Source organism: Passer montanus, unplaced genomic scaffold, assembly GCF_014805655.1.
Source record: "Passer montanus isolate IOZ18808 unplaced genomic scaffold, ASM1480565v1 scaffold45, whole genome shotgun sequence".
In the NCBI taxonomy this organism is placed as follows: domain Eukaryota; kingdom Metazoa; phylum Chordata; class Aves; order Passeriformes; family Passeridae; genus Passer; species Passer montanus.
In genome coordinates this window covers 7,765,299-7,787,992 of record NW_024369373.1, presented here as the reverse complement: position 1 = coordinate 7,787,992, position 22,694 = coordinate 7,765,299, and the positions used below count along the sequence as shown (strand labels likewise).

At 47.8% G+C, this 22,694-nt stretch overlaps 1 protein-coding gene and 1 long non-coding RNA gene across 7 annotated transcripts in view; one reads left to right on the top strand and one right to left on the bottom strand.

Moving 5' to 3' along the window:
• Positions 1-14,665, bottom strand: part of LOC120508074 — a 37,500-nt gene extending 22,835 nt beyond the window's left edge. Inside the window, exons 1-6 of one of the 6 annotated variants that reach the window (XR_005628915.1) lie at positions 14,647-14,665; positions 12,834-12,889; positions 12,236-12,363; positions 8,535-8,639; positions 7,652-7,812; positions 7,317-7,448 (exon numbers count right to left, since the gene is read on the bottom strand). This is a non-coding gene — a long non-coding RNA (uncharacterized LOC120508074). Of the gene's footprint in view, positions 1-6; positions 1,010-7,316; positions 7,449-7,651; positions 7,813-8,534; positions 8,640-12,235; positions 12,364-12,833; positions 13,399-14,646 lie in introns of those variants that run through there. The other 5 variants (XR_005628913.1, XR_005628914.1, XR_005628916.1 and 2 more) reach the window with 5 other exon arrangements.
• A 433-nt stretch (positions 14,666-15,098) lies between these two features.
• IRX5 (iroquois homeobox 5) lies at positions 15,099-18,903 on the top strand. Its single transcript, XM_039721379.1, has 3 exons — positions 15,099-15,624; positions 16,848-17,253; positions 17,497-18,903. Exons 1-3 carry the CDS (start codon positions 15,376-15,378, stop codon positions 18,240-18,242), a joined length of 1,401 nt encoding a protein of 466 aa, XP_039577313.1. The 5' UTR covers positions 15,099-15,375; the 3' UTR covers positions 18,243-18,903.
• Positions 18,904-22,694: the final 3,791 nt, after the last annotated feature.

Sequence of the window (22,694 nt, the reverse complement as noted above, 5' to 3'; positions counted from 1 at the left end):
CAATTTTGCATACGGTTATTCTCATTCTCAGGTTCTAGTTATTGCATTTCACTAACCTGCATTTAATTGGCTTCCTTCTGCCCCTGGCATGGGCACAGTGGACCACGTATTTCATACCAATCACTGCTCACTGTTACACCTTACACCATGAAAATATCCAGGTGGCTGCAATCCTGCGGTGTTAATATTGCATACAAAGGTAACAGTAACAAAGTCCTGGAAGCAGAGCCCTGTTATCCACCAAGTGTGAATTGCTAATAGCAGCCAGTGCTTTAGCCAACAGGGACCAGACATTACTCATTATCATGCAGTTCATTACTTATGGGACATGGTTGAACTTGAGCCTGTAACTTCTGGAAAACGTACCACTCATCCACAGGAACACACCAACAAAATAAATGAAGGACCAGATGCAATGGTTACAGCAGAATTAGTGAAGAGGTAAATTATAACTGCATATTTCCATCCCTCCAAAAAAATATTACCCAAGATTTTTTCTGACTAAGCAAGCAGCTTCAAGAGGAAAGGAGGACATGGACTGGGCAGAGAAAAAAGCTCTGAGCCTTGCATATCCAGACTGAGTCCCGTGCAACCCCAGGAGGTTGTGTGCATGGCAACCCCACTTCCAACAAACAGAGTAATTAATTGTATTCCCACATTAAAGCTACCATGGCACACCTCCACCTTGGCAGATTTCTAGCTGGCTTTAATCCTTTCCACCCTCCACATGCCAGGTTCCTCACACCAACTGGCCCTCGGTGACAGCTGAGTTTTCAATGCCACACAGTACCTTGATGCAAATGGGTTTTGCCCTTTTTTCCACCTTTTGCTAGGCTACACTGCCACTTAGTCACTGCACTGACATAACAACTCCACCTTCTCTACTGCAGTGCAGCTGTACATCCACTGACGTGACAACGGGAAGTGAGGGCTTCATCCCTACAGGAACAGAGCTGCCTTTCAGTTTGCAACTTGCATCATTTTCATGCTGAGGACAGAGCATATGGTCCTTGGAAGGGACATCAAAATAAATATGACAGGTCAGTGCAATCATCATACTGAATGAATTCAAATGATGCTGTATCTAAAATGAAATGTGTGCACATAATAAAGATTCAAATGACAAAAAAATTCCCCTACCCTTTATCCTTCTCTGAATTATTTATGAATTCTGCAACTCCAGCTGTTGCCACCAGCCCAAGGACACTACTTCATTTTGGGAATGACACTTCATATTAAAAGATAAGTTAACAAAAGAAAACAAAAAAAAATTTAAAAAGGACACTGAGGGCCTTCAAAGACCACAGAAAAGCACAATACATCCTTTCCCAGCTCTTACAAAGGAAAATAATCAACAATCAATTCTGTTCATGTTTCTCAACTTGTTCCATAATTCCAGACACAGATTTCAACACTCATGCATTAAGTCAGCCATGCCTTTTTAACCATTGCAGTTAAGCAAGACTCTCACAGCATCTTGGATCCCTCACGTATTTTTATAGGGTTATCTCTGTCTTACAGTTCACCATAAACCATATGCCAACACACCAAAAACTGAGATACTATCTGCACTGCTGACAGCTTTTAGTACACAAAATGGTAATTCCAAAAGTATAGAATATTTGCATATATGGAATTGCTTTTTGGAAAGCAATAATTTGTCCACAAATTTGAACAAAAAGAAGCAACACCTTCAAAGTGCAGTTTAGGGCACAAAGAATTGGTTTCAAGTAATCATGACATTTAGATGAGCACATTTTATAGTGCTGTCTGCCCACTTGTAGACTGCTCTGATTTGGATTCCATCACATATCAGTTCTTAGGTTTCAAATAAATAATTTGGCAATGGGAAGGAGGCAGCATGGAGAAGGCTTAGTCAGTAAGCACAATTTCCACTACCTACATCAACATGCTCTTCTTATCACTTTAAACTAAACTTGTTTTAGTTGGCTGGTCTGCAGAGCAGATAGATAACACAGAGGCTGAGTAAACAGGGAAAAAAAAATATATAAATCCACCATTGGTTTTGGTTGCTACTTTATTCATAATGGAATCAAGATCTGAATTGTTACACAAAACCACACACTACAAGAACATACTGATGCACTGTGTTCTCTGTGAAATTTACTAAAATGGGTCAAAATTTGCAAGTTGCTGAGTGCTGAGGGACATACAGCCCCTAAATATTAGCCCTTTATTACTGACCAATAGTCTCATCTCTGCCACAAATGACATTATTCTGTTCTCTACCCATGATCTTAATTTCATTGTGTTTTCTACTTTTAGTTTTACCTAACTGAACAGCAATTGGGCTTATGTTCTGTTTCTAGGAGATCCCAAATGCCACAAGAACTTTTAACAAATTAATTATTTAGGATTTTTTTTGTCTGAGGTTTTTATTTTCTCCTCCACAGTCCGCCTGAAAGTGGACTAGCAACTGTCACAGTTCTAATACAGAAAGATGTATGAATAAACTGCAGAGCTTCCAAGGCACCATCATCAGACATCTTCAGTATCACCCACAAATTAAAACAAAAAGCCAAAAATGCACCATTTGCCTTTAGTGCCAAGCACACAGTTCAGGCCTGAGCTGGAATGCCAGATATTCAATAAATAAACTCATCTTTGGGAAAAGCAGCAAAGCAAGAGTTGTTGCCTGTCTTGCAAGTGAAAAATGCCAATGGCTTGCAAGCAGAGATCTGCTGTTACTCAGTTTGGTACCATGAGCTCATGCAGTGTTATCCAGGAAAAGGAGATGTTGTTAAAACAAACATTTATTTGCCCTTCAGTCTACAGCAGAGCTGGCACCCAGCCCTGAACAGTCTCCCTCTTCCTCGCTACTGTGGGAAAGCTACTGAACAAGAATCCTCCCCTTCCATCTCCTGCTGTTGGCCAAAGAAACAAAAAGGTACAGAAACAAAGAACAGGCAGAGAACCTGAAGTGTGTAAAATGCCACTGAGCAGGAAGTTAAGGTTCAACACTGTAACATTTGTAGATCTCTTGTAACATTTATAAGAGCCCCAAATTCTCCTGACACAGCTAAATACTTCAGTTTATTAATAATTATTAATATTCTGCAATATTTTGGAAGTCAGGTGCTATGCACAAACCCTCTCAAAACTACAATTATTTAGGTGTAACCCACTCAAACACACATCACACTTTTTTTCTGAAAACTAGCAAATTAAAAACAGGAACATATCTCACATTCCAGGGTTGCCATTTAACTCTCAATGCCACAGGTTCTCAAGTGCCTCCTGAAATAGTTTCTAGCTGTGCTAAAAGAATGACATTTGGAAAAAAATCACCTGTGTGCTGATAGGAAAACATCCTTCTGAAGATTTTCACAAGCTAGCTGGATGCAATTGAAGTTAGTCCTCAGAAAATAAGAAAAGTCTTCTTCATGCCCAAACATGCTCACTAAATGCTTCTGGCTATGACATTATTTCATAATTGACACATTACACACAAACACCCCAAGAAAATATCTTTTTGTCTATGTCTGGATTACACGGCTATTTATACCCAGTGCTTCTGCAGAGCCTTCCCCATGTTGCACGATGCTCTTGAATACAAATGACCAATTGATCCTTTCACATGATAGGGTGGGGGATTTTTTAGTGTTCAATACTTCTAATGTTTAAAAAAATTGTACCTCAACATGGTCTTTAATCCTTACCCTGAACAATTGAGTACATTCGTATTAATCTATTAGATGCCTTTCCACACCACACCTATGGCACTGCATAAATTACTGTAATTTAAATGAATTACTGCTTGAGAATTCCCATGTGGTAAGAAACACGCAGTGTTATATGTTATGGAAAGAAAAATGTGCATTATGGTAACTAAGTTTTATACCACAGTATATCTAGGTGCTCATAAACCAGCCACTCTAAACTGTTGAAGGACAAGAATATTAGACTGATCACACAGAACACACATCAGTATGTCAAAAAGTCAATAATATGAAATTAAATCTAGAGTTTATTTAGATATATTCCTATGCCCATATTGAGATTCCACATTAAAAATGCCATTAGGCTAGCTGAAGAATATTACTGCAAAAGATATTTATACCTACAGTAATTCTATCTCTGCCCTGGACAACTTGCATTTTCCTCTTTATGTGTTTGATCTACTGAAACATATTGAAGAAAAAAGAACTCAGAAAAAAAAAAAAAGAAAAAAATAAACAGAAAAAAACCGCGAAGTTCTTTTGTTACATTACTCCACATATTACCAGTGTTTAAGGATGACTTGTTTAAGACTGCACATTTCAACTACCTAACAGTAAAGAATGAAAAGCTTCTTGAAGTGTTTGATCTACTGAAACATATTGAAGAAAAAAGAACTCAGAAGAAAAAAAAAAGAAAAAAATAAACAGAAAAAAACCCCGAAGTTCTTTTGTTACATTACTCCACATATTACCAGTGTTTAAGGATGACTTGTTTAAGACTGCACATTTCAACTAACAGTAAAGAATGAAAAGCTTCTTGCTACAAGCTAAAAAGAAAGTCTTTACCATGCTCCTTGAAGAGCTCATTTTCACATTACTCAGGCTTCATTATGCTGAATCAATATTCGTTTAGTCACTGGGTTATTGACATATTTTAAAATAAAAGTATACCCTTCAGCTACTGCACTCATTACGGGTAATTTGTCTTGTCAGGGAGCAGGGAATATTATCCCAGTCTTTCAGGGGCTGACAGCCCATGGAAATACCTCCCCTTGGTTACAACTGTAAATAATTTTAAGGTAAAATATTGAAAAATCAATGACTGTTTCCTGCAATCTGTCACAAACAAATCAATCATAATCTGCACAGCCAGAGAGTATGATTTGAAGGAGATGAGAGCAGATGTAATTCTTGGCTGGAATCTCTCATTTCAAAATCACCTCACATAATGGTGTCATCATTTAAACACTTAGCAGTCACTGCAACTGCCACTCATAACATCTAGTTGGACAAAACCACAAGGAAGAGGAGGAGAAATGCCACTGCTGTTATGTAAACAAACACTTTATTTCAATGGTTGCAACATTAGCAAATTTCACAGATATAACAACAAGGCTTGCCCCTCCACAAATGTCCAAGGTGCTTTTCTTTCCCAGTGGAAGACTGCCTATAAACGAGCCTCTCAAAATGCAAAGCATTTTATATTTTAAAACCAAACTATGGTTCATAAAAGGTGAGAAATAATATCTGGTACTAATACTACTTCTAAAAATATTTTATTCACTCCAAATTGCTCATAACAGAATTACGCATCAAATTCTTAAGAGATTAAGAAAGGAGAATTATCTGAGGTACCTTTGTCTTTTTAAGAGCAATAAGGATTTCAATGCTTCTTTGTCCTCTACATATTACATTTCACATCTAATTTTCATTAAGCACACACTGACTCAACTTTAGGGTTGGAAACACTGCAAAGTACATGAGAAATAAAGTCATAACCTACATAAATTAATTGCTAATGTATTTTCAACTTGCATTCAAAGATTAAATGTTGTATATGGAATTACATCTGTATAAAGGATCAATTTATACATAAAGAATTAACTACTGCACTCAGAATGCTATAAACTGACCTTTGTAAATGTGAATAAATTGTGTAAAATGAATCTATTTTTATAGAGTAACACTGATCCTTAGACCAAAATTATTTTTTCATTTGTCCCCCCACCTCACTACATTTTTACCCCAACACTTCAGTGTTTAAAAGAATTCTCTGCAGATAAAACAGGATAAAACTGTTGTGCAACTGAAACCACAGGCCTAAGCCTGCATTTTTTGCACAAACAAAATTTACAAATGCTCATGGAGTGTTTCCCTCTGGAGTCTATAATTTGAGCTCTTAATCTTTAATGTGCAGAGCCCGTTATCACATACTCATTTTAATCACATTAACCTTAGCAACTCCTAATTCTGAATATTTATCTTACAACTGTGAGCCTAAGAAAAAAATACAACCAAAAAGATGAAATTATTTTCTCTTTTCTTGAAAAAATCCCTTAATACTGTTTTTAAAAATCAAAGAATAGGGCATATTGTACATCTAAGTAAACCTCTCCAAGGTTTGCCTTCCTTTAAAGCAGGCTTTAAGTCTCTTTATCTTCTACTTGGAAAACATACATCTCTAACTCTTTATTGATATACATCAAAATCACTATTGTTTGTAGCAGCTGGACAGATTCCCTTTCTCAGCAAAATAAATTATTAAAAAAAAAAAAAAAGAAAAAGAAACTGAAGTCTTAGACCAGAAGAAGCAGTTAGTGCCTTAGAGGCTAACTAAGTGTAAATATCAGCCATGAAGAAAATCAGCTTATTGTGGGGAAAGGCTGCTCCACAGTGAAAGGAAGCGGGAGGAGGCAGCGCGTGAGCAACTGCTAAAAACCAGAGTAGCTCCTAGAAACGAGTTGCAGTTCCCCACCTTTTCCCTGGATGAGATCTATAATGAAGCTATCCCACAGACAGCCCCAGGCTCCTCAGCCCCTTTACATGTCCTCCCTGGCCCGGGGACAGTGGCAGAGGGAAGCCCTGCTCCCCAGGCTGAGCCATTGTGTGAGGGGGAAGCGCGGCGCGCACAGAACGTGTCGGCAGCTTCCCCCTGCGCCATTCCCCTGAGCCAGCTTCTCATTTCTTGTGACAATCACCTAATTAGGTGGGTCAAGAATTGCAGAAGATAGAAGAGATTCATTCTTCCTTACATGCCAGTTCTCCTATTTGTAAAAAGGACAGCAATGGCTCTTCCACTCCATTGTAAGGCACTTAATAAATGTTAATAATAATTAAGTCAGTCACATCTCCCAGACAACACTGTCAGATCGTTTTTTGCAGTATTTCAGAACTATTTGGCTCAGCGGGGAGATCCTACAAGCTCCAGACAGAAAAGGACTCACAAATTCCATCCTTCAGTGCAGGAGGTCACAGAGGGCTATGCCACAGCAGACATTTCACAAGCCCTGAGGAGCAAGAGCAGCACATGCTGCTGCATTACAGATGTTAATAGGTCAGCACTGTGAGTGCAATTTCCTGCTGGACAAAGCATTAAGATGCTCTAACAACTAGTAGGACTGTGAGGTCTTTCTGGCTAAGAAGTTGAACTAGATTCAATTTCTTGAATGAAAGAAGCTGCTAGCATTTCCCCTAGTACCCACCTTCTCCATTTACTGCTCTCACTCATAACGTTCATTTAAGTCACTGGCATATGTTCATTTATTTAATGCAGCTTCATATGATCACTAAACAATACAGCAATGCCATATTACATCATGCAACATTAGTAATATGACACTATTAGCAATACTCTACCTAATGAAGTTTATAAAGTCTTCATGTTTGGGCATTACAGAAATATGAAAAATCCTGCTTTGAAGTAGCTCCTGCCTTCCAGTTCTGTCCTTCCCTCCTTCAGCACTGCTGAGACCATCTCACTGAGCTCATCTGGAGAGAACAAAAATAGAAAGAAAGCAACATATTTATTACATGCACTGTGCAATTTTCTCAACAGAAACAAGAATAAAGTTGATGTATCTGGAAACATTAATGCATTTTGTAAGTGACTGAACCTAGCACCACAAAGTAAAGTGCCCCTTCTGTAATGCTGTGCTTAATGAATCATATCTTACTCATAGCAGATTACTTACCATTAACTCTGAACAGGACTTAATATGGTTAAAAATACTGCAAGCCCAGCTGCATTCTGGCATTGTACTAAGTCTCTTCCCATATTCAGGCAGGTACAGGATAGGATTCCTGGGTTCCTTTTCCCCACTGTGCATCTCACTGCTTCTCTCTTGGGTGCAATCTAGAAAGGCAAAAAAAAAAGGGACATACGGAGAATGGGGGAAGGAAAAAAAATACAGTATTTGTCACTAATTCAGCAGCATGCTTCTCAGACAAACAAGGATTACAGAGTGAGCAATGCAAGGGTTTCTTCACCCATTGATCCTGTATGTTTCTTAAACCCCACAGATACTATGTTAGCGCCATATCCCACAGGATGGTGTTCAATCCTGCATGTTCCAAGAGGTGAACCACAAACAGGTGCTTATGGAAATCAAAGATCTGAGGAACAGGGCAGTTTAATGGCATTTTGCTAATGAAACAGTGACAGCATTAATCACTTGCTCAAAAGCACAACAGTCTAACATTTATATGAGTATGGACACCACCAGTTTACATCTGAACATTTCTGAGACAAGCAGAGCTCCTGCTAGGTAAACTGAGGCCAAGATTACGTGAACAAATCCAGGTCATAGGATGTGCCAGAAATGCAAGGAGAAAACAAACCCAGGTCTAACCCCTTGCCTGCTATTAAGTTTTCCAATCCCTTCTCAGCCAGCCTAAAAGTCTCTCCACCCTTCTGCAGCCTCCTCCCAAAGAACTACCTGGATGACCTCAGCTTAAGTTTTACTTAGGGACACAGTAGCACAGTATATATTACAGGGAATATCAGCTGAACTTTAATTGGAGTAATAAATTAAATACTGAAATAAACTTAAGAAAAAGCATAAAGGAAAAAAATACCTTTAAAATTACTTTTGAAACTTAGACTCTACAGAGCTGTCCTCTTCCCAAGAGACATCCATGAAACCTAATGCCCACAGGAGCTGGGAGACAGCAAGGTCCTTCCTAGATAAAAGCCAGAAAGTCAGCACAAACAAAGCAATTCTCACACTGCCAATATCATAAAGAAGTCGTAGGCACCTTTTTATAATGACAGAGTATTCTTAATAAAAGCTTCAAGCAGGTTTTACAGCTGCATATTATCCAATGAAACCGGTAATAAACAGCACTGTAGAATTATTTAGTGCAACTCCAATACGCCGAGTCTCAACCTGGGTTTTATTTATCACACAGGCTAAAATGTTTGTTCTGGGCTTTACAGTAGCAGCCAAGCCTGTAGCTATCTTTTATCCCAGCACACTGCCATCTGGATATTGATACTTTGCTATGGGATATGAAAGAAGAGCATAGTTACCTAATACAGCTTAATTGAAAACACAGGACATACATATTATACCGTGCATTATTTTACACAAAATTAAATCTGAAGGGCATGAAAATTTCTGTAGATGTCAGCAGAGAATATTTCAGAGGTAAATGCTGTGTTCTTCACCTGCACTAGAAATGCTAAAAAATACTGTGAAAAATATGTGCTTACAAGAAGAAAAAACTCATTTTTTCTCTGTTGGGAAGAAAGAAATTGCTCAGAAAGGTGCATCTCCTTCAGGAAGAGCAGGACAGTAATCAGTCACATGTTTATTAGTACAGAAAACTCTGTTATGGTGATCCATATTCACCTTGAAAGGTCCAGCTGGTTTGTTTTTCTCCTCAAGCAATGATTTAATAATAAAAAAGGAAAAAAAATATGCTGCTCTACAAATACATTCACTTTAATCTGTTAAAAACAGCTTCAAGAACCATCTACATCTGCACTACCCACATTAAGGAATACAGACTAAAAAGCTCTAATGTTAAGAAAACCCCAGAAATTATGCACTGTTAAAAAGAATTCCTTGGGTGTAAGGCCAGAAAGGCTACCTGGCTTTGTGTTTCTCCTCAGAGAGGTACTGCTGAGCTCTTGCAAACACCAGTCATAAGGACTGCAAATATATGTAAGTAAAGTAGATAAAGCACAAAATCTTTGGAACACAACACTGCTATTAAGACACTCATCTCTAACACCCACACTGAAGGCCAGATTCCAGCTGCAGGAGCTCCCTCCACGCTGCAGCTCCTGCAGGCAAAAGGGAATTTGCCACCATGGGCTCATGTAGATCCTATAAAACAGCACAAGGAGCCACAGCCATCCTTCCCACTGAGCTGCTCCTCATTTGCCATAACAGCCAACTAACAGTAGATGCGGCTTGCTTTAAGTGAAAAACTTGTTCTAGACATGAAAGAAATCAGTTTTTCATTTTTCACTCAGCGTCTATTTTCTGCAAATGTCCATGGAACTGTAAGTAAAATAAACCCCAAAGACATTCTTAACTTGGTCCATATTATGCCAACAAATCCAAGCAAATAATGCCATTTAAGTTAATTACAGGAAACTTCAAGGAAACTGAAATACAGTTTCAGGTTCTCCCATGATACTGTCAAGATCTTTGGAGTTACATGCTCAGTACAATAACTAGGTGCTTGAAAGACTTGTCAGCTGCACTTCTGTATTTTATTCCGCACACTAAAAAGGCTGCTGAAGCAAATTTTTAAAAAATAAAAAGATTGGAACTGATAATCAGGCTTCCTTTAGCAGACAAGAAGTGATTTAAAATTGAAAGGCTTGGAGAGAAAAACAAAACTCTACGCTACCCAATACCCAAATGCTAGGCACAGAAGAGTAATTCTAGGTGTTCACGAGTTTACACCTGGCTCTCAGACCCAACCACAGAGAGTGTGAACAAGGAGCATCTCGGGCAAAGGAAGTGCAGGCAGAAGAAACAACACAGCAGCTGAGGGTGTCTTGCTCAGAGAGCTCCTCCTTTACCCAGGCTCAGAGCCACAAAACACCAGCACTTCCACTGCAGTGCCTGACCTGGAGCTCCCAGCACTTCACCTGAGGGAAGCAGCAGCAGTGTCGGCAGGAAAGGGCCCCTAAGTTTTACAGCCAATATTTTACATACATTTTTTTTAGCTCTTGCCCAGTTAATAATGTATTGATTTAACATAGAAAGATACAGGCCCCTCCCTCCTCTTTGCATGCTAATTAGTTTTACTTCTATGGTAGTGCAAAGATGAGAAAGAAAATTTTCTCTTCATGCCTAATTAAAAAAATGAATATTCACATGTATTTATTTTTCTCTTATAAGCTGTTAATACTTTAAAATATACTGTATGAAACATGTCCTATCAGATGTTTCCAGCAGCAATTTCCACTGCCATCTGAGTCTCACAGGTTTCTTTTTTTTTTTTTTTAATAGAACAGCTTTAAATGAATCAGGGTATCTTGTAAAGGAAATGTTAATTAATGTTTTTTTTCTTTAAGAGGATTCTCTTTAACGTCACATATGTAATTGTTGGGCAATATTGTCCCAAATTGAACTGGAGAAACAAATTCAGTGTCTAAGGTCAGGTATTCATTCTGATAAAGAAATATGAAAAAGCTTTTGAGAAAACAGCCTCCTTCTCATCTACCCATGTAAAAAGAAAAAAAAAAGTTGAAAAGATCTCCTAATGCATCTCCCTTCATAATTCATGCCGAAAGATGACATTTTCTCAGGATCTTAATTAAGATAATGATGAACACCTGTGTCGGCATTCTTTGGCAAGACAGCATTATCCATCATAATCTTTTAAGTACTCTCAAAAAAACCCAACAAAATCGTATGACGGAACCAATCTGTTGCCTCTCCTTGCACTAAGTTTTACATCTCAGACACACAGAAGAATGATTAGATCTTTAAAGACTGCAATAAAAACAGGATCGTTAGATTTTAAAGTTTCAACAGAAAGTAGCTATTAAATTAATTAAATTGAGGTGTATCATATCCAAGATAGCCAAGTTTAACTCCATTCACTATAAGCCACCTGGAACCAAACCACTTAGAGTTAAAGCCCACCAATAGCTGTACTTTTAAACTACAGTTTGCTGTTACTTTCAGGATCATTCTGCCTCTTTCCACTTGTTTCTACCAGAAAGAAAATATTCTCAGCTGATCCCTACTGTACATTCATGCACTGATTTATTAAGCCATTTTATGCTGTACCCCGTTTGCACAATCTAAATGAAATCATGTAAAAGAAACCAGTGCAGAAAAAACAAATATGCAAATTCAAACGTTGCTATATTTTGGGTCACGTTTTGTGCAGTCATCTCAAATCCAAGTTCCTCTCATACCAAAAACCCCACTGGAGTCCAACTACTGAACTAACCAAAGACCCTTTTAACAGCTTTGCAGGACCAACCGATCAGACTGAAGGCTATAAACTAGGGATTTTAATTATTAATTATAGAAGCTGAATCTAAATTCACATGCCTACATTTAAATTACAGTTTACAAGAACAGTGCACAGCCAGACTGTAAATCTTTCCCACTGTTAAATTAGATTTTAAGGGCAAGTGTTTTTTCTATTGCATTAACAATTTATCTTCCAAAGAATTATGAGAAAAATATACAAAGTCCAGAACTTTAATATCAACCTGCACTGTCATAGTTTCACTGGCAGCTGCAAAATACACAAACTCCTAATGCCAAGAACTCATCCATACCTTCAAATGCACGTACCTTCAGCAAAAATGCAGAGAAGCAGCAAATGCATCCTCAAGCCCCACGTTTGTTAACAGCACTGATGAACAACGTAAGAGTCTTGAAACAAACTTCTTATTTTCCTTCCATCAAGTGGTTGAAAAGTCCTGCAAAGCAGATTAGTCTTAAGCTTTCACATTTTAATATGCTGCTATCAGAGGAAAAAGTTGCTGTGACTAGTCATTCAGTAAAGCTATCAATGTGCAAATAAAGCAGAAAATAGAGACATCCTTAAGAAATGAGTCTCAAATTTGATATAAAGTGAAGGTGACAACCACAGCAATAGAACTATAAACTAAATGTTTCAATATCTTGAATAATTATCTACAGTTCTTTTAAAACTGCAAAGAATATAATAGTGGCATAATGTAGTGAGAATGTCAGTTTGATAGGCACTTACAATCCTGACGGCATAAGAGTCCTATCACTACCGTTCATTAATCAGCTCTGGTATTATGTTTGCAAGGCATGAAAGTATGCATGAACTCACCACAGTTTCCAAAATGTATGCCTACAGAAGAAAGATTAGTGGAACATCAGAAATAAAGAGGGTAATTTTACATGACGTTAACCTTACCTCCTCTTCAAAAAAGTCAGATGCCATGGGAAGATGGTTTAAACTTCTGCTTCTTCCTACAAAGAAAGCAGCACGGAAAAGCAGTTAGTTATTCTACTCACATATAAAATGAATGTTAAACGTATAAAACTTGACCAGATGATATCTCACTCCCCGAACAAGGGGGATTGTCAGAGGATTATGACAGAAGAGCTTTCGAGTGGAGAAAGAAATGCAGTGCTCCAGAGCGATCGCTATAACGAAGCCGGGGACAAATACCGGTGACACCGTGCAGTCGAAAACTGATGAAAGTGCACACCTGTGTGGATTGAGCATGTAAGGGAGAGTGCGAGCCGGGGACCGACCTGTCCCGTTTGCCGGGGCAGAACCACACGGAGTTCAAAGAAACGAAATTCCGCACACCGCACATTAAAAAATTAAATTTAAAAAACAAAACAGGGGGCGAGAGAAATGCAAGAGGACGGAACGGCCAGACGGAGCGCGGCTCGGCAGCAGCCGAGGATGAGCCGAGCCCGCTGCGGCTCCGCCAGTCCCGGGAGCAGCGCGGGGCCGGGGCCGAACCGCGCCGCCCCCGCGGCCCGCAGCGCCTCCGCGCGCCGTCCTGTCAGCGCTGCCTCCGGGCTCCGCCGCAACCGCGCCCGTGCTGCCACCGCCCCTCCACGCCCCGCGCTGAGGGACAGGTCCACACGCCCGTGGAAGCAGCGCAGCGCCCGCCGCCGGCGGGGAACAGCCAGTCATGCGCCGGGACGGCCGGGGGCGGGCCTGGCGGGGCCGCGGCCTGATGGGTACTGTAGTGCGGGCAGGGCACGGTACCGGGGGCCACTCCGCTGTACGGCGGGCAGCCCCCGCCCCGCCGGCCGCGGTCGTGCCGCGTCGCCCCCGAAGGCAGCGGGGACAGCGCGCCCTTCCCGCCCAGCCCCGGCCCTGCAGCGCGGCCGCTCGGCAAGTGCCAGCCTGCGCCCGGCTGGGGGCTGCGGATGCAGCCGCCGGGACGGAGCCCCGGAGAGGGAGGGAGGGACGGAGAAAGCGGGGCGGCGTCGGTGTCGCCTCCACGGCGACACGGGGAGCTCCTGCCCCGGCCTGCCCGTTTTAAAACACACCCCTGCTCCTCGCGTCTCCGCGCACGTCCCGCGGGGAGCGCGGCGACAGCATTACGGTCGGGAAATGCAAAAGTTACAAAATAAAATAAATTTGGAAAATATAAATCCTGTGCTATTCCCCCCTCCCTCGACCGAGAAAGGCACGGCGGATCCCGATGGCCAGGGGTCCGCGGCCGCTGGAGCAGCTCCTTTCCTCAACCGCAAGGGAAAAAATATGCGAGAAGGGAATAAATCGGGATATGTTTCTATTGAGAAATATATCTGGTGGAATCACAGGAGATTACATCTTCTGATCGGCAGGGATTTATCCCGGTTCATATGGTTTTAATCTGCTTTCGCCTCGACCCTTCATTGAGCCGAGGGCGGGGGGAGGATACCCGGTGTGTTCCTCAGATCCGCGGGCAAACCCTCGCTCTGAGCGGTGTCTGCGGACCCATCTCAGCCCCCTCCGCTCCCCTCCGATCGCCCTTCTCCTGCGGCCGGCGCTGGGAAAGACTAAATCCGAGCCCTCCGCCAAGCTGGTCCCCGCTCCTGGCCGGACCCGCCGCCGCTCCGCCCGCACAGCCGCCGCAACAGGTCCGGTGGCGGGGTGGCCCCTGCCCGCGGGACTGACCGGCCGAGCAGCCCAGGGACAGGCTCTTCCCCGACGAAAACCTCCTTTTTTGTTAAGAAAATCAAAACTAACAGCACCACCAGCCCGCCGCATATCCCACCTCCAATGATTTAGCGGAGGGAGGGGCAGGGGCAGAGAGCACGAGGAGGGGTGGCTGTGAAGAGGGGGAGCCGGGCGGCTAATAAATCTTATTAAAGATCTATTTTTTTTTTCATATACTGATTGGCTTGCATTCCGGCGCAACGCGGCTCCGCATGGTATTTAGCACATGCAGAAAGTTGGAGCTGATCTTAAATGGCTCGGAGGTGACTGCAATCCAGGAGCCGGCGCACTTGAGCCTCTGAGCGCTGGGGAGGGCCAGGGAAGCGCGGAGCCCTCCCGCTGGTTGGGCCCGGCCGCGGCAGCCCAGCGGGGTCCTGCCAGTCCTTCCACTGACAACACCCCGCGAAGGAGGAGCCTCGCCGGGCCGTGCTGAAGGCGTCAGGAGCTGCAATTTCCAACTTAGCATCTTGGCAGGACCCTTCGGAAAGCGAGAGCGAGGAGGAAGGGGGAAAAAAAAAGCCCCCCAGTGCAAGGGGGAGAGAGAGAGAAAGAGAGGAGGGGGGAAGGGAAAGAGGGGAAAGCAAAGGGGGGAGAAAAAGGAGGAAGCGGTGCCCGGCTGCAGGCGAAAGCGGAGCAGCAGCCCCGGCGCAGAGCAAGGTGCCGCCTCTGCCCAGCTGGCGAGGGCGGAGAGGCGCCCGCGAAGCCCCGGCCGCAGCCGCCCCAGCCCGGCAGCGCGGCGGCTCCCTCCCGGCGCCTTGGGCTCCCGGGTATATGTGCGCGCCTGGCCATGTCGTATCCTCAGGGTTACTTGTACCAGCCGTCAGCGTCCTTGGCTCTCTATTCCTGCCCGGCGTACAGCACCAGCGTGATCTCCGGACCCAGGACCGATGAACTTGGGAGATCTTCTTCGGGCTCCGCTTTTTCCCCTTATGCCGGATCTACCGCCTTTACCGCCCCTTCCCCGGGTTACAACTCCCACCTCCAGTACGGCACCGACCCGGCCGCCGCCGCCGCCGCCGCCTTCACTTCCTACGTGGTAAGAGCAGCCGCGGGCAGCCGACACCGCGCCGGGCACGACGGCATCCCGTGGGCGCCTGTCCCCCCCTCCCGGGCCTGCTTTTTGTTCCCATTTTATTTTTGAGATCTCGGGGACAAAAGGGAGCGCGGCTCCCCGCCTCGCCGCCCAACTTTCCCGCATCGCCGCCGTGCCCTGCCTCACACTGTTGCTGGAGGCAGCGGCGGGCAGGGCCGGGCGCGGGGGGAGCCGCCGGCACGGCCCGGGTGATCAGGACCTGGGCAGGCGGGGACCGGTTTCATTCCCTTAAAAAAAATAAACTAAATGTATAAAAAACACCAATCATAGTTCTGCAACAATTAGCTTGTTGTGATTGAAAAGGGAATGAACTCAGCACGGGTCGGCGATGGGAGAAATCCGGGTAATAAATCCAGGCAACTTTCCCCTGCCCGGCGATAATTAGGCTTAAATATTGCAGAGCTTTAATGCCATGGCCGCGAGCTGCTCCGCGGGGCTGCGCGGGGAAGGCAAGGGGAAGGGAAGGGGAAGGGAAGGTAGGGCACTGCGCCGCCGTGCGCGCCCGCGGGGCACCGCGGGGCCAGTCCGAGTGCGGGACATCCACACCGCAGAGTTGCGGCCACAGCCAACGCCCCTCAGTTCCCCCCAAAAACCGTCGACTTTGGCTCAGCTTCTCCTCTATGTTTAGGGCAGAGTTTTACAGTTCCTTCTTTCCTTTTTCTGTATCCTTTTCTTTCCTTCTGCCTTTTTTATTTTTGCCGTTCTTCCCCCCTTTTTTGTTTCTCTTTTATCTTCTTTTCTTCTCTCTTTTCTTCTCTCTTTTATTTTCTCCTCCTCCCGTCCCCGGGCAGGGAGGAGCGGCCCAGCCCGCCCGGCCGCCTGGGCCCGGCAGGTTGTCTGCTGCGATCGCAGCGCGGGGGGAAGGCTCCGGTCCCCCTGCCGCTGCCCACTTGCTTTTCCGCTCCTGCATTTGGGGGAGAACCGCTGGATTGCTGCAAGCAGCCGGTGGTCTCCTGGGGTCGGAGACTACGGGCCCCGGAGAGCCCCAGGGCCCTTCCTCCCGGGAAAGAACCGGGGGACAAGGCGGGCAGGGCCCGGCGCCGGGGGAGAGGCGGCGGGGCGCGGGCAGGGGCTGCGGGCAGGCCCTGGCGCTGCCTGTGCCCTGTCATTGCCGCCCCGCGGCCGCTGACCTCGCCCCGCCGGGCCGCTCTCCCCTCTCTCCCCAGGGCTCGCCCTACGACCACACGCCGGGCATGGCCGGTTCCCTGGGGTACCACCCGTACGCGGCGCCGCTCGGCTCCTACCCCTACGGGGACCCCGCGTACCGCAAGAACGCGACGCGGGACGCCACGGCCACCCTCAAGGCCTGGCTCAACGAGCACCGGAAAAATCCCTACCCCACCAAGGGCGAGAAGATCATGCTGGCCATCATCACCAAGATGACCCTCACCCAGGTCTCCACCTGGTTCGCCAACGCGCGGCGGCGGCTCAAGAAGGAGAACAAAATGACCTGGACCCCACGAAACCGCAGCGAGGACGAGGAGGAAGAGGAGAACATCGACCTGGAGAAAAACGACGAGGACGAGCCCCAGAAACTGGAGGAGAAGGGGGACCCCGGGACTCCGGACACAGGTAGGACAGCGGGCTCGGCCGGGTCACGGCGGCCGCGCCCTCGGGGCTGCCCCGGCCCGGTGCGGTGGCGGGCGGCCTGTTCCCCCGAGCGTGCAGCCGGGGCGGGGGGAGCCGGCGGGCAGCGGAGCGGGCCTGGCCACGGCGGGGACCGAAGGGTGGGCGGCGAAGTGGGTGGGCGGGTTTGGGGGCGCAGGGCGAGACCGAGAGCTGCCCCCCCACCCGTGTCCTTTCTCCCCCTACCAGGAGCGGCGGATCCCAAGGCAGCGCCGGGCTGCGAGCGCCTCCAGGAGTCCCCCGGCCCCCGGGAGGCCGAGAGCGGCCTCAGCGACTCGGATTGCAAAGAGCTAGCGGAGGAGCGGCTCGACGGGCCGCTCGTGCCCCTCAAGGCGCCCGGCGCTTCCCCGCTGGGACCGTGTCCGGCGGGCCGCGAGGAGCCCCCGCCGTACCGCCCGCCCTCCGCCGCCGCCGGGCCGCCGCACGCCGCCGACCTGCACCCGCTGCTGCCCGCCGCCACCGGCGCCTCTGTCATCCACTCGCCGCAGCAGGCGGCCCTCGCCAAGCCCAAGCTCTGGTCGCTGGCCGAGATCGCCACCTCGGCGGACAAGGCTAAGGAGGCCGGCGGCGAGGCGGCGCCCCCCGGCCCCGCCGTGCTGGGCGGCAGCGGCCCGTCCCGCTCGCCGCCGCGGCCGCGCTCGCCGGCCGCGCAGTGCTCCTTCCCCAACGGGGCGGTCCTGCCCCGGCCGCTCTACTACACGGCGCCCTTCTACCCCGGCTACACGAACTACGGCTCCTTCGGGGCCCTGCACGGGCACCCCGCCGGCGGGCCCGCCGCCGCCGCCCCCGGCGCCCACTTCAATGGATTAAATCAGACTGTCCTCAGCAGAGCCGAGAGCCTGGCTAAAGACTCTAAAATGATCAGGAGCCAGTCCCAAGTAGACCTTTGCAAAGACTCACCTTACGAACTGAAGAAAGGTATGTCCAACATTTAATATCGGCTTCTCCTCCCTAACCCCTCCTGGGACTGTGGTTTTGTTCCTTTTATTTTTTTCCCCTTTTTTAATTTATTTGAGAGAAATAATAAATTGCTTTGGCAGTTATTTTTCCAGTACCAAAAGAAAAACAAAACAAACAGAAAAAGACCAGCTCCCCCCTCCCTCCCAGCCCTTCTTCAAAAGTTTATAGAGTCTATTTGAAATGGCTGGTGGAAACCGCCCAGAAATGTCTTAAGCAAGTGAAAAGCAAACGAGTGACACGCTCTCTCTCACACACACAAAGAAGAAAGATTTGTATTAAATCTTATTCTGTATATTTAATGTAGCTTTTTTGTATTTAAATTGATAATACAGTATCTTTGAAGTAAATTATGAAATCAAGACAACTGTACAGGCATTAATGTTGTTTTCGTAATATAAATATATACATTTCTGTGTCTTTTTCCGAATTGTTTCATAGTTTTAAAATATATATATACAAGTTTAATTTAATTTTTTATGCCTATTGTTTTTTTTTCCTTGGGTGTGAGTTAAACTATAATGCAAAAACGAGACAAAAAAAGGAGATAGGTTATACGTATTAGATTTTAAAAAAACACAAACCTGCAGCCGCCTTTGTAAAATGCAAATATTTAATTAAAAGAGATTTTTAACAGAATCAAAACCACTCTCTTTTTGCAACGGGCACATATGTGCATAGCTGCGGAAAAATAAAAGCATGTCTTAAAAGAGACGCAGGGCTCCATTTAGGACCTCACAGTAGTACCTGAAGCCTTTTTGGAAGTGGCAGGGAATTTTGAAGAGGTCGGGGGCTCCGGAGGCGAGAGCCGCCCGCGGGGCCGCGAGAGGCGAGCGGCGGCAGCGGGACGGGGCCGGCTGCGGGCGGGACGCGGTTCCCAGAGGTGAAGGCTTAAATCAGGCCACGCACAAAAGCACTTGTTAGAAACACCAAATCGAAGCGCAGTCCCATCTTTTAACCTAATTACTTCCAATCAGTGTCGTGTTTTATGCAAAGCAATCAGCTGGTGAACTTTGCTAATGAGTTCGATTTTCTGCCAGATTTAGCCCGCGTCGCTGCAGCAGCGGCGCTGCGGCGGCAGCCGGGGCCGCGACCGCACGGGCAGAGGGGCTCGGTGCGGCGGGGGCACGTTCGCCTTCCCCCGCGGCCCAGCCCCGGCGCGCAGCCCCGCGCAGGGCCGGCCGCGGGCGCGGTGCTGCCGGCGCTGGCAGGTAGGTGTCACACTCGGCCCGGGTTTGGCTCCCGCCGCCCGCTCGGCCGTGCGGAGTCCCGCGGGGCCGCGCTCCGCTCCGCGCAGAGGCCGCAGAGCTGCGGCTGATGGGGGGACGGGGGCCGCGCCGCCGGGGCCATCCCGGCCACCAGGAATCCCCTGGGTGCGGGGACAGAGAGCGCCCTGAGACGCCCCCGCGCCGTTCTGCTCCACAGCCCAGGGCAGGGGAAGCGGCTCCCCGGGCGGGTTAGGGGCTCCCCAGTCCCTCCGACCAAAAGTCAGCTCCCGCTCGTGGGGTGCCCGAGCAGCCCCGGTCCCCTGCAAAGAAACAACGGCGAGGACTGCTCCAGCACCCGGCTTCGGGAACGGGTCCCTCCTTGCTCAGGGTGCATTTTGGGGTGTCAGCGGTACGCTGACATCGACACTGCTGATGTGATGGGAGTATGACTGGGACCTCTGGGGCTGGTGCCGAGACACCCCTCCGTTTGCTTGGATTTTTTTTTTTTTCGAGACAGATAATTATTTTGTAATCTCCTCAACTTTGTCAGAGCCATTTATTAGCTGTAACAGGTTTATTCATGCATATTTACATTTTACGGGAATTTAAATAGTAGTTTGTATTTTGAGTTTTAAACATGCAGTCTATGTTCTCTTGGTTATACAATTTTTTGTAGATAATTTGGTTTAAAATCAAAATTGTTTCAGCTGAACGTGTAAAGAATCAAATACTCCTGGGATAACAGTATGTTACTTTGTCGTTTTATTAATGATAAATGATTTTTTAAAAAAACGCTCGAATTCCTCCGTTGGATATTTCATTTCCAGTCGGTGGGATCTGCAGGAAGGCGTATTTTTGCGCAGCAGTGAGCTTTACTGGACGCACCTGCCTTGTTTAAAACGGGATAAAGTTCTGGCGGCGAGGGGCAGCGTAGCGCTGGCCCGGGTAGAACCAGCCCCGGTGTCGGGGCTGGAGGCAAAGCGCCGCGGGCCGCCTCTGGCCCGGGCTCCGCCGCCCCGTCCCCCGGCCGAGATCGCCTCCGGCGGAACTCGGGAAACTCCCCAGCGCCCTGAGCTAGAGGGAGCGACAAAGCCCCTCAGGAGCGCGCTCCCCAGACAACAGGTTCCGCAGAGGAACGACTAACTTCAAAATAAATAGGTTTCAATTATTCATCTAGCTATGGATTTTTTTTTTAATTGTCGTGCTACCTTTCCACAGCTGATCTTCCGATCTCTGAAAAAGCTATTTTGCAAAGCAGCTTAGGAGCTTCGCTCGTTCAAAAGCCCTATTCCTTATACTCAGGGCTATTCTGAATAGGTCTATTAGCCATCTCAATACGGTTTTCGTTTGATGTATAAATTCCTAAGGGAATTAACCGTTTCCTTTAGGTTGCAGCCTGTCGCCTATTTTAAACCATAACTATTATTGTAGCCCAAACGATTTCATACAACAATTTTATTCATCACCCTTTTCCCCTGCCGCAGGAGATATGCTGTATACCCATTCTTTAACATAAGCACGAATTTACCAGTTTCTTTCCCGTAACAGAGTAGGGGGGAGGGGGCACCGTTCGCGTTTTTTGCCTCTGGCATGTTAATTTGTTGTTAAAAAAAAAAAAAAAAAGAGATGAGGATATAATAAAATAAAAATAACGCCTGCTGCCAGTTAGAGCTGCCGCAGGTTACTCGGGAGCAGCCCTCGGAGCTGCCGGGAGTGACTCTCCCGCTGGGAGCGGAGCCCTCCCGGGCTGCGGGCTGCCCCGCGCAGGTTTGGGGCGCGAGGGCTTCGCTGCCGCTCCGAAACGCTTTTTGGGCAGGTGAGGGTTCCCAGCGGGGCTGGCGGTGGGCTCCTCCAGCCTGGGTTCTCCTCAGCTCGCCTGGCAGCAGGTGCTTGCCCAGAGGTGCAGGTGGGAACGGCCCAGCCTCCGCTCTCGGAAGAAACCGCTCGCCCCTTTCCGTGCCCACTCCCTCCCCTTTCCGTCCCGGGCCCCACGGCACAGCCCTTGATGGGGCGGGGGCGCCGCGACCCCTATGCCGACCGCCCGGACGGCGCGGCCCGAGCGGCGCAGGTGGCAGCGGGGAGCGGCGGAGGGGCCGCCCTCTCCCGCAGGTGACAGCCCAACATCCCCCAAAAAACCCTCCAGCGCGGCCGACAAGCGTGTTGGCGTGGCTGGCCCGGCAGGGCCCACGCGTGGGGCCGCAGGAACAGCTGAGTCTCCGGGTCACGTCCGCGGACCGAGGATCCGGGACCCCGGAGGAGACAGGCGGGGGCTGCCGGCCGAAAGCGGCAGCTCGCCGGGCAGGGAGCGCAGCTCGCCTCGGGGAGCCGGGGCGACGTTCCCCTCCTCGCCCGTCCCAGACAAACGTCCTGACCCTGGGGAAGGACGACGCTTCCCCGGAGAGACCCGAGCAAGTGTCCCGGGGCCAGCTGTGGCCGTTCCGATGGGCCTATCGCCACCTGAGCGCGCCCGGGATGGCGGGACCGACCCCAGGCGGACTGCGAGCCCAGGGCTGCAGCCACTGGACCCATCCATCCCATCCACGGCAAAATTCTCTCAGTCCTGGATGCAAAGAGACGGAGCTGGGGGTGCGGTCCAGCACAGCCCCCGGGCTCCGGCAGGGAGCCCCCTGTACCTCCAGCCCCGATTCTCAATCGCGGGGACGGAGGGCGAGAGAGGCGGGGAGCCTGGCGCAGCCCTGCTGCTTCCTCCTTCACGCTTAAAAACAAAACAAATCCTAATTTAGACCCTCAACACCCCGGACCGTGTTTACATCCCCCCCGCTGCTCTCCCCGCGAGTGTTGCCTTTCCAATTGTCACGATTAACCTACTCGGCTCCCGCTCGGCGCGGAGCCTCCGCGGCGGCCGGGACGGCGCGGTCGCGTCTAATTGGCTTATTGGACCTCCCCCCACACCTCCCCCGCCCCGCAGAGAGGTTCTGAACAGCATCTTCTCTTGCCGTGCCCAGGAACTGCGTGAAAGCCCCTCCGCCAAGAAAACACGGGAAATCACACGATCAGCAAGTTTAAAGGAGACGAATAAAAAATATCACAGGGGTTTTCAGTACAGGAACTTCAACCCAAAACTGAAAAATAAAAATAATAAAAAAAAAAAGAAAACAAACCAAAAGAAAACAAAGGAAAATTCGTCCCCACTGGCCGGTCCGGCCGGCGCCCAGCGCCGGTGCGCAGCCGCGGGTATTCCTCAGCCCGGCTCCGCGGAGT

Coding starts and splice junctions, on each gene's coding strand:
- IRX5 (XM_039721379.1), top strand. CDS start 15,376: ATGTCGTATCCTCAGGGTTACTTGTACCAGCCGTCAGCGTCCTTGGCT. Junction 15,625..16,847: donor CCGCCTTCACTTCCTACGTG/GTAAGAGCAGCC, acceptor CTCTCTCCCCAG/GGCTCGCCCTACGACCACAC. Junction 17,254..17,496: donor CCCCGGGACTCCGGACACAG/GTAGGACAGCGG, acceptor TCCCCCTACCAG/GAGCGGCGGATCCCAAGGCA.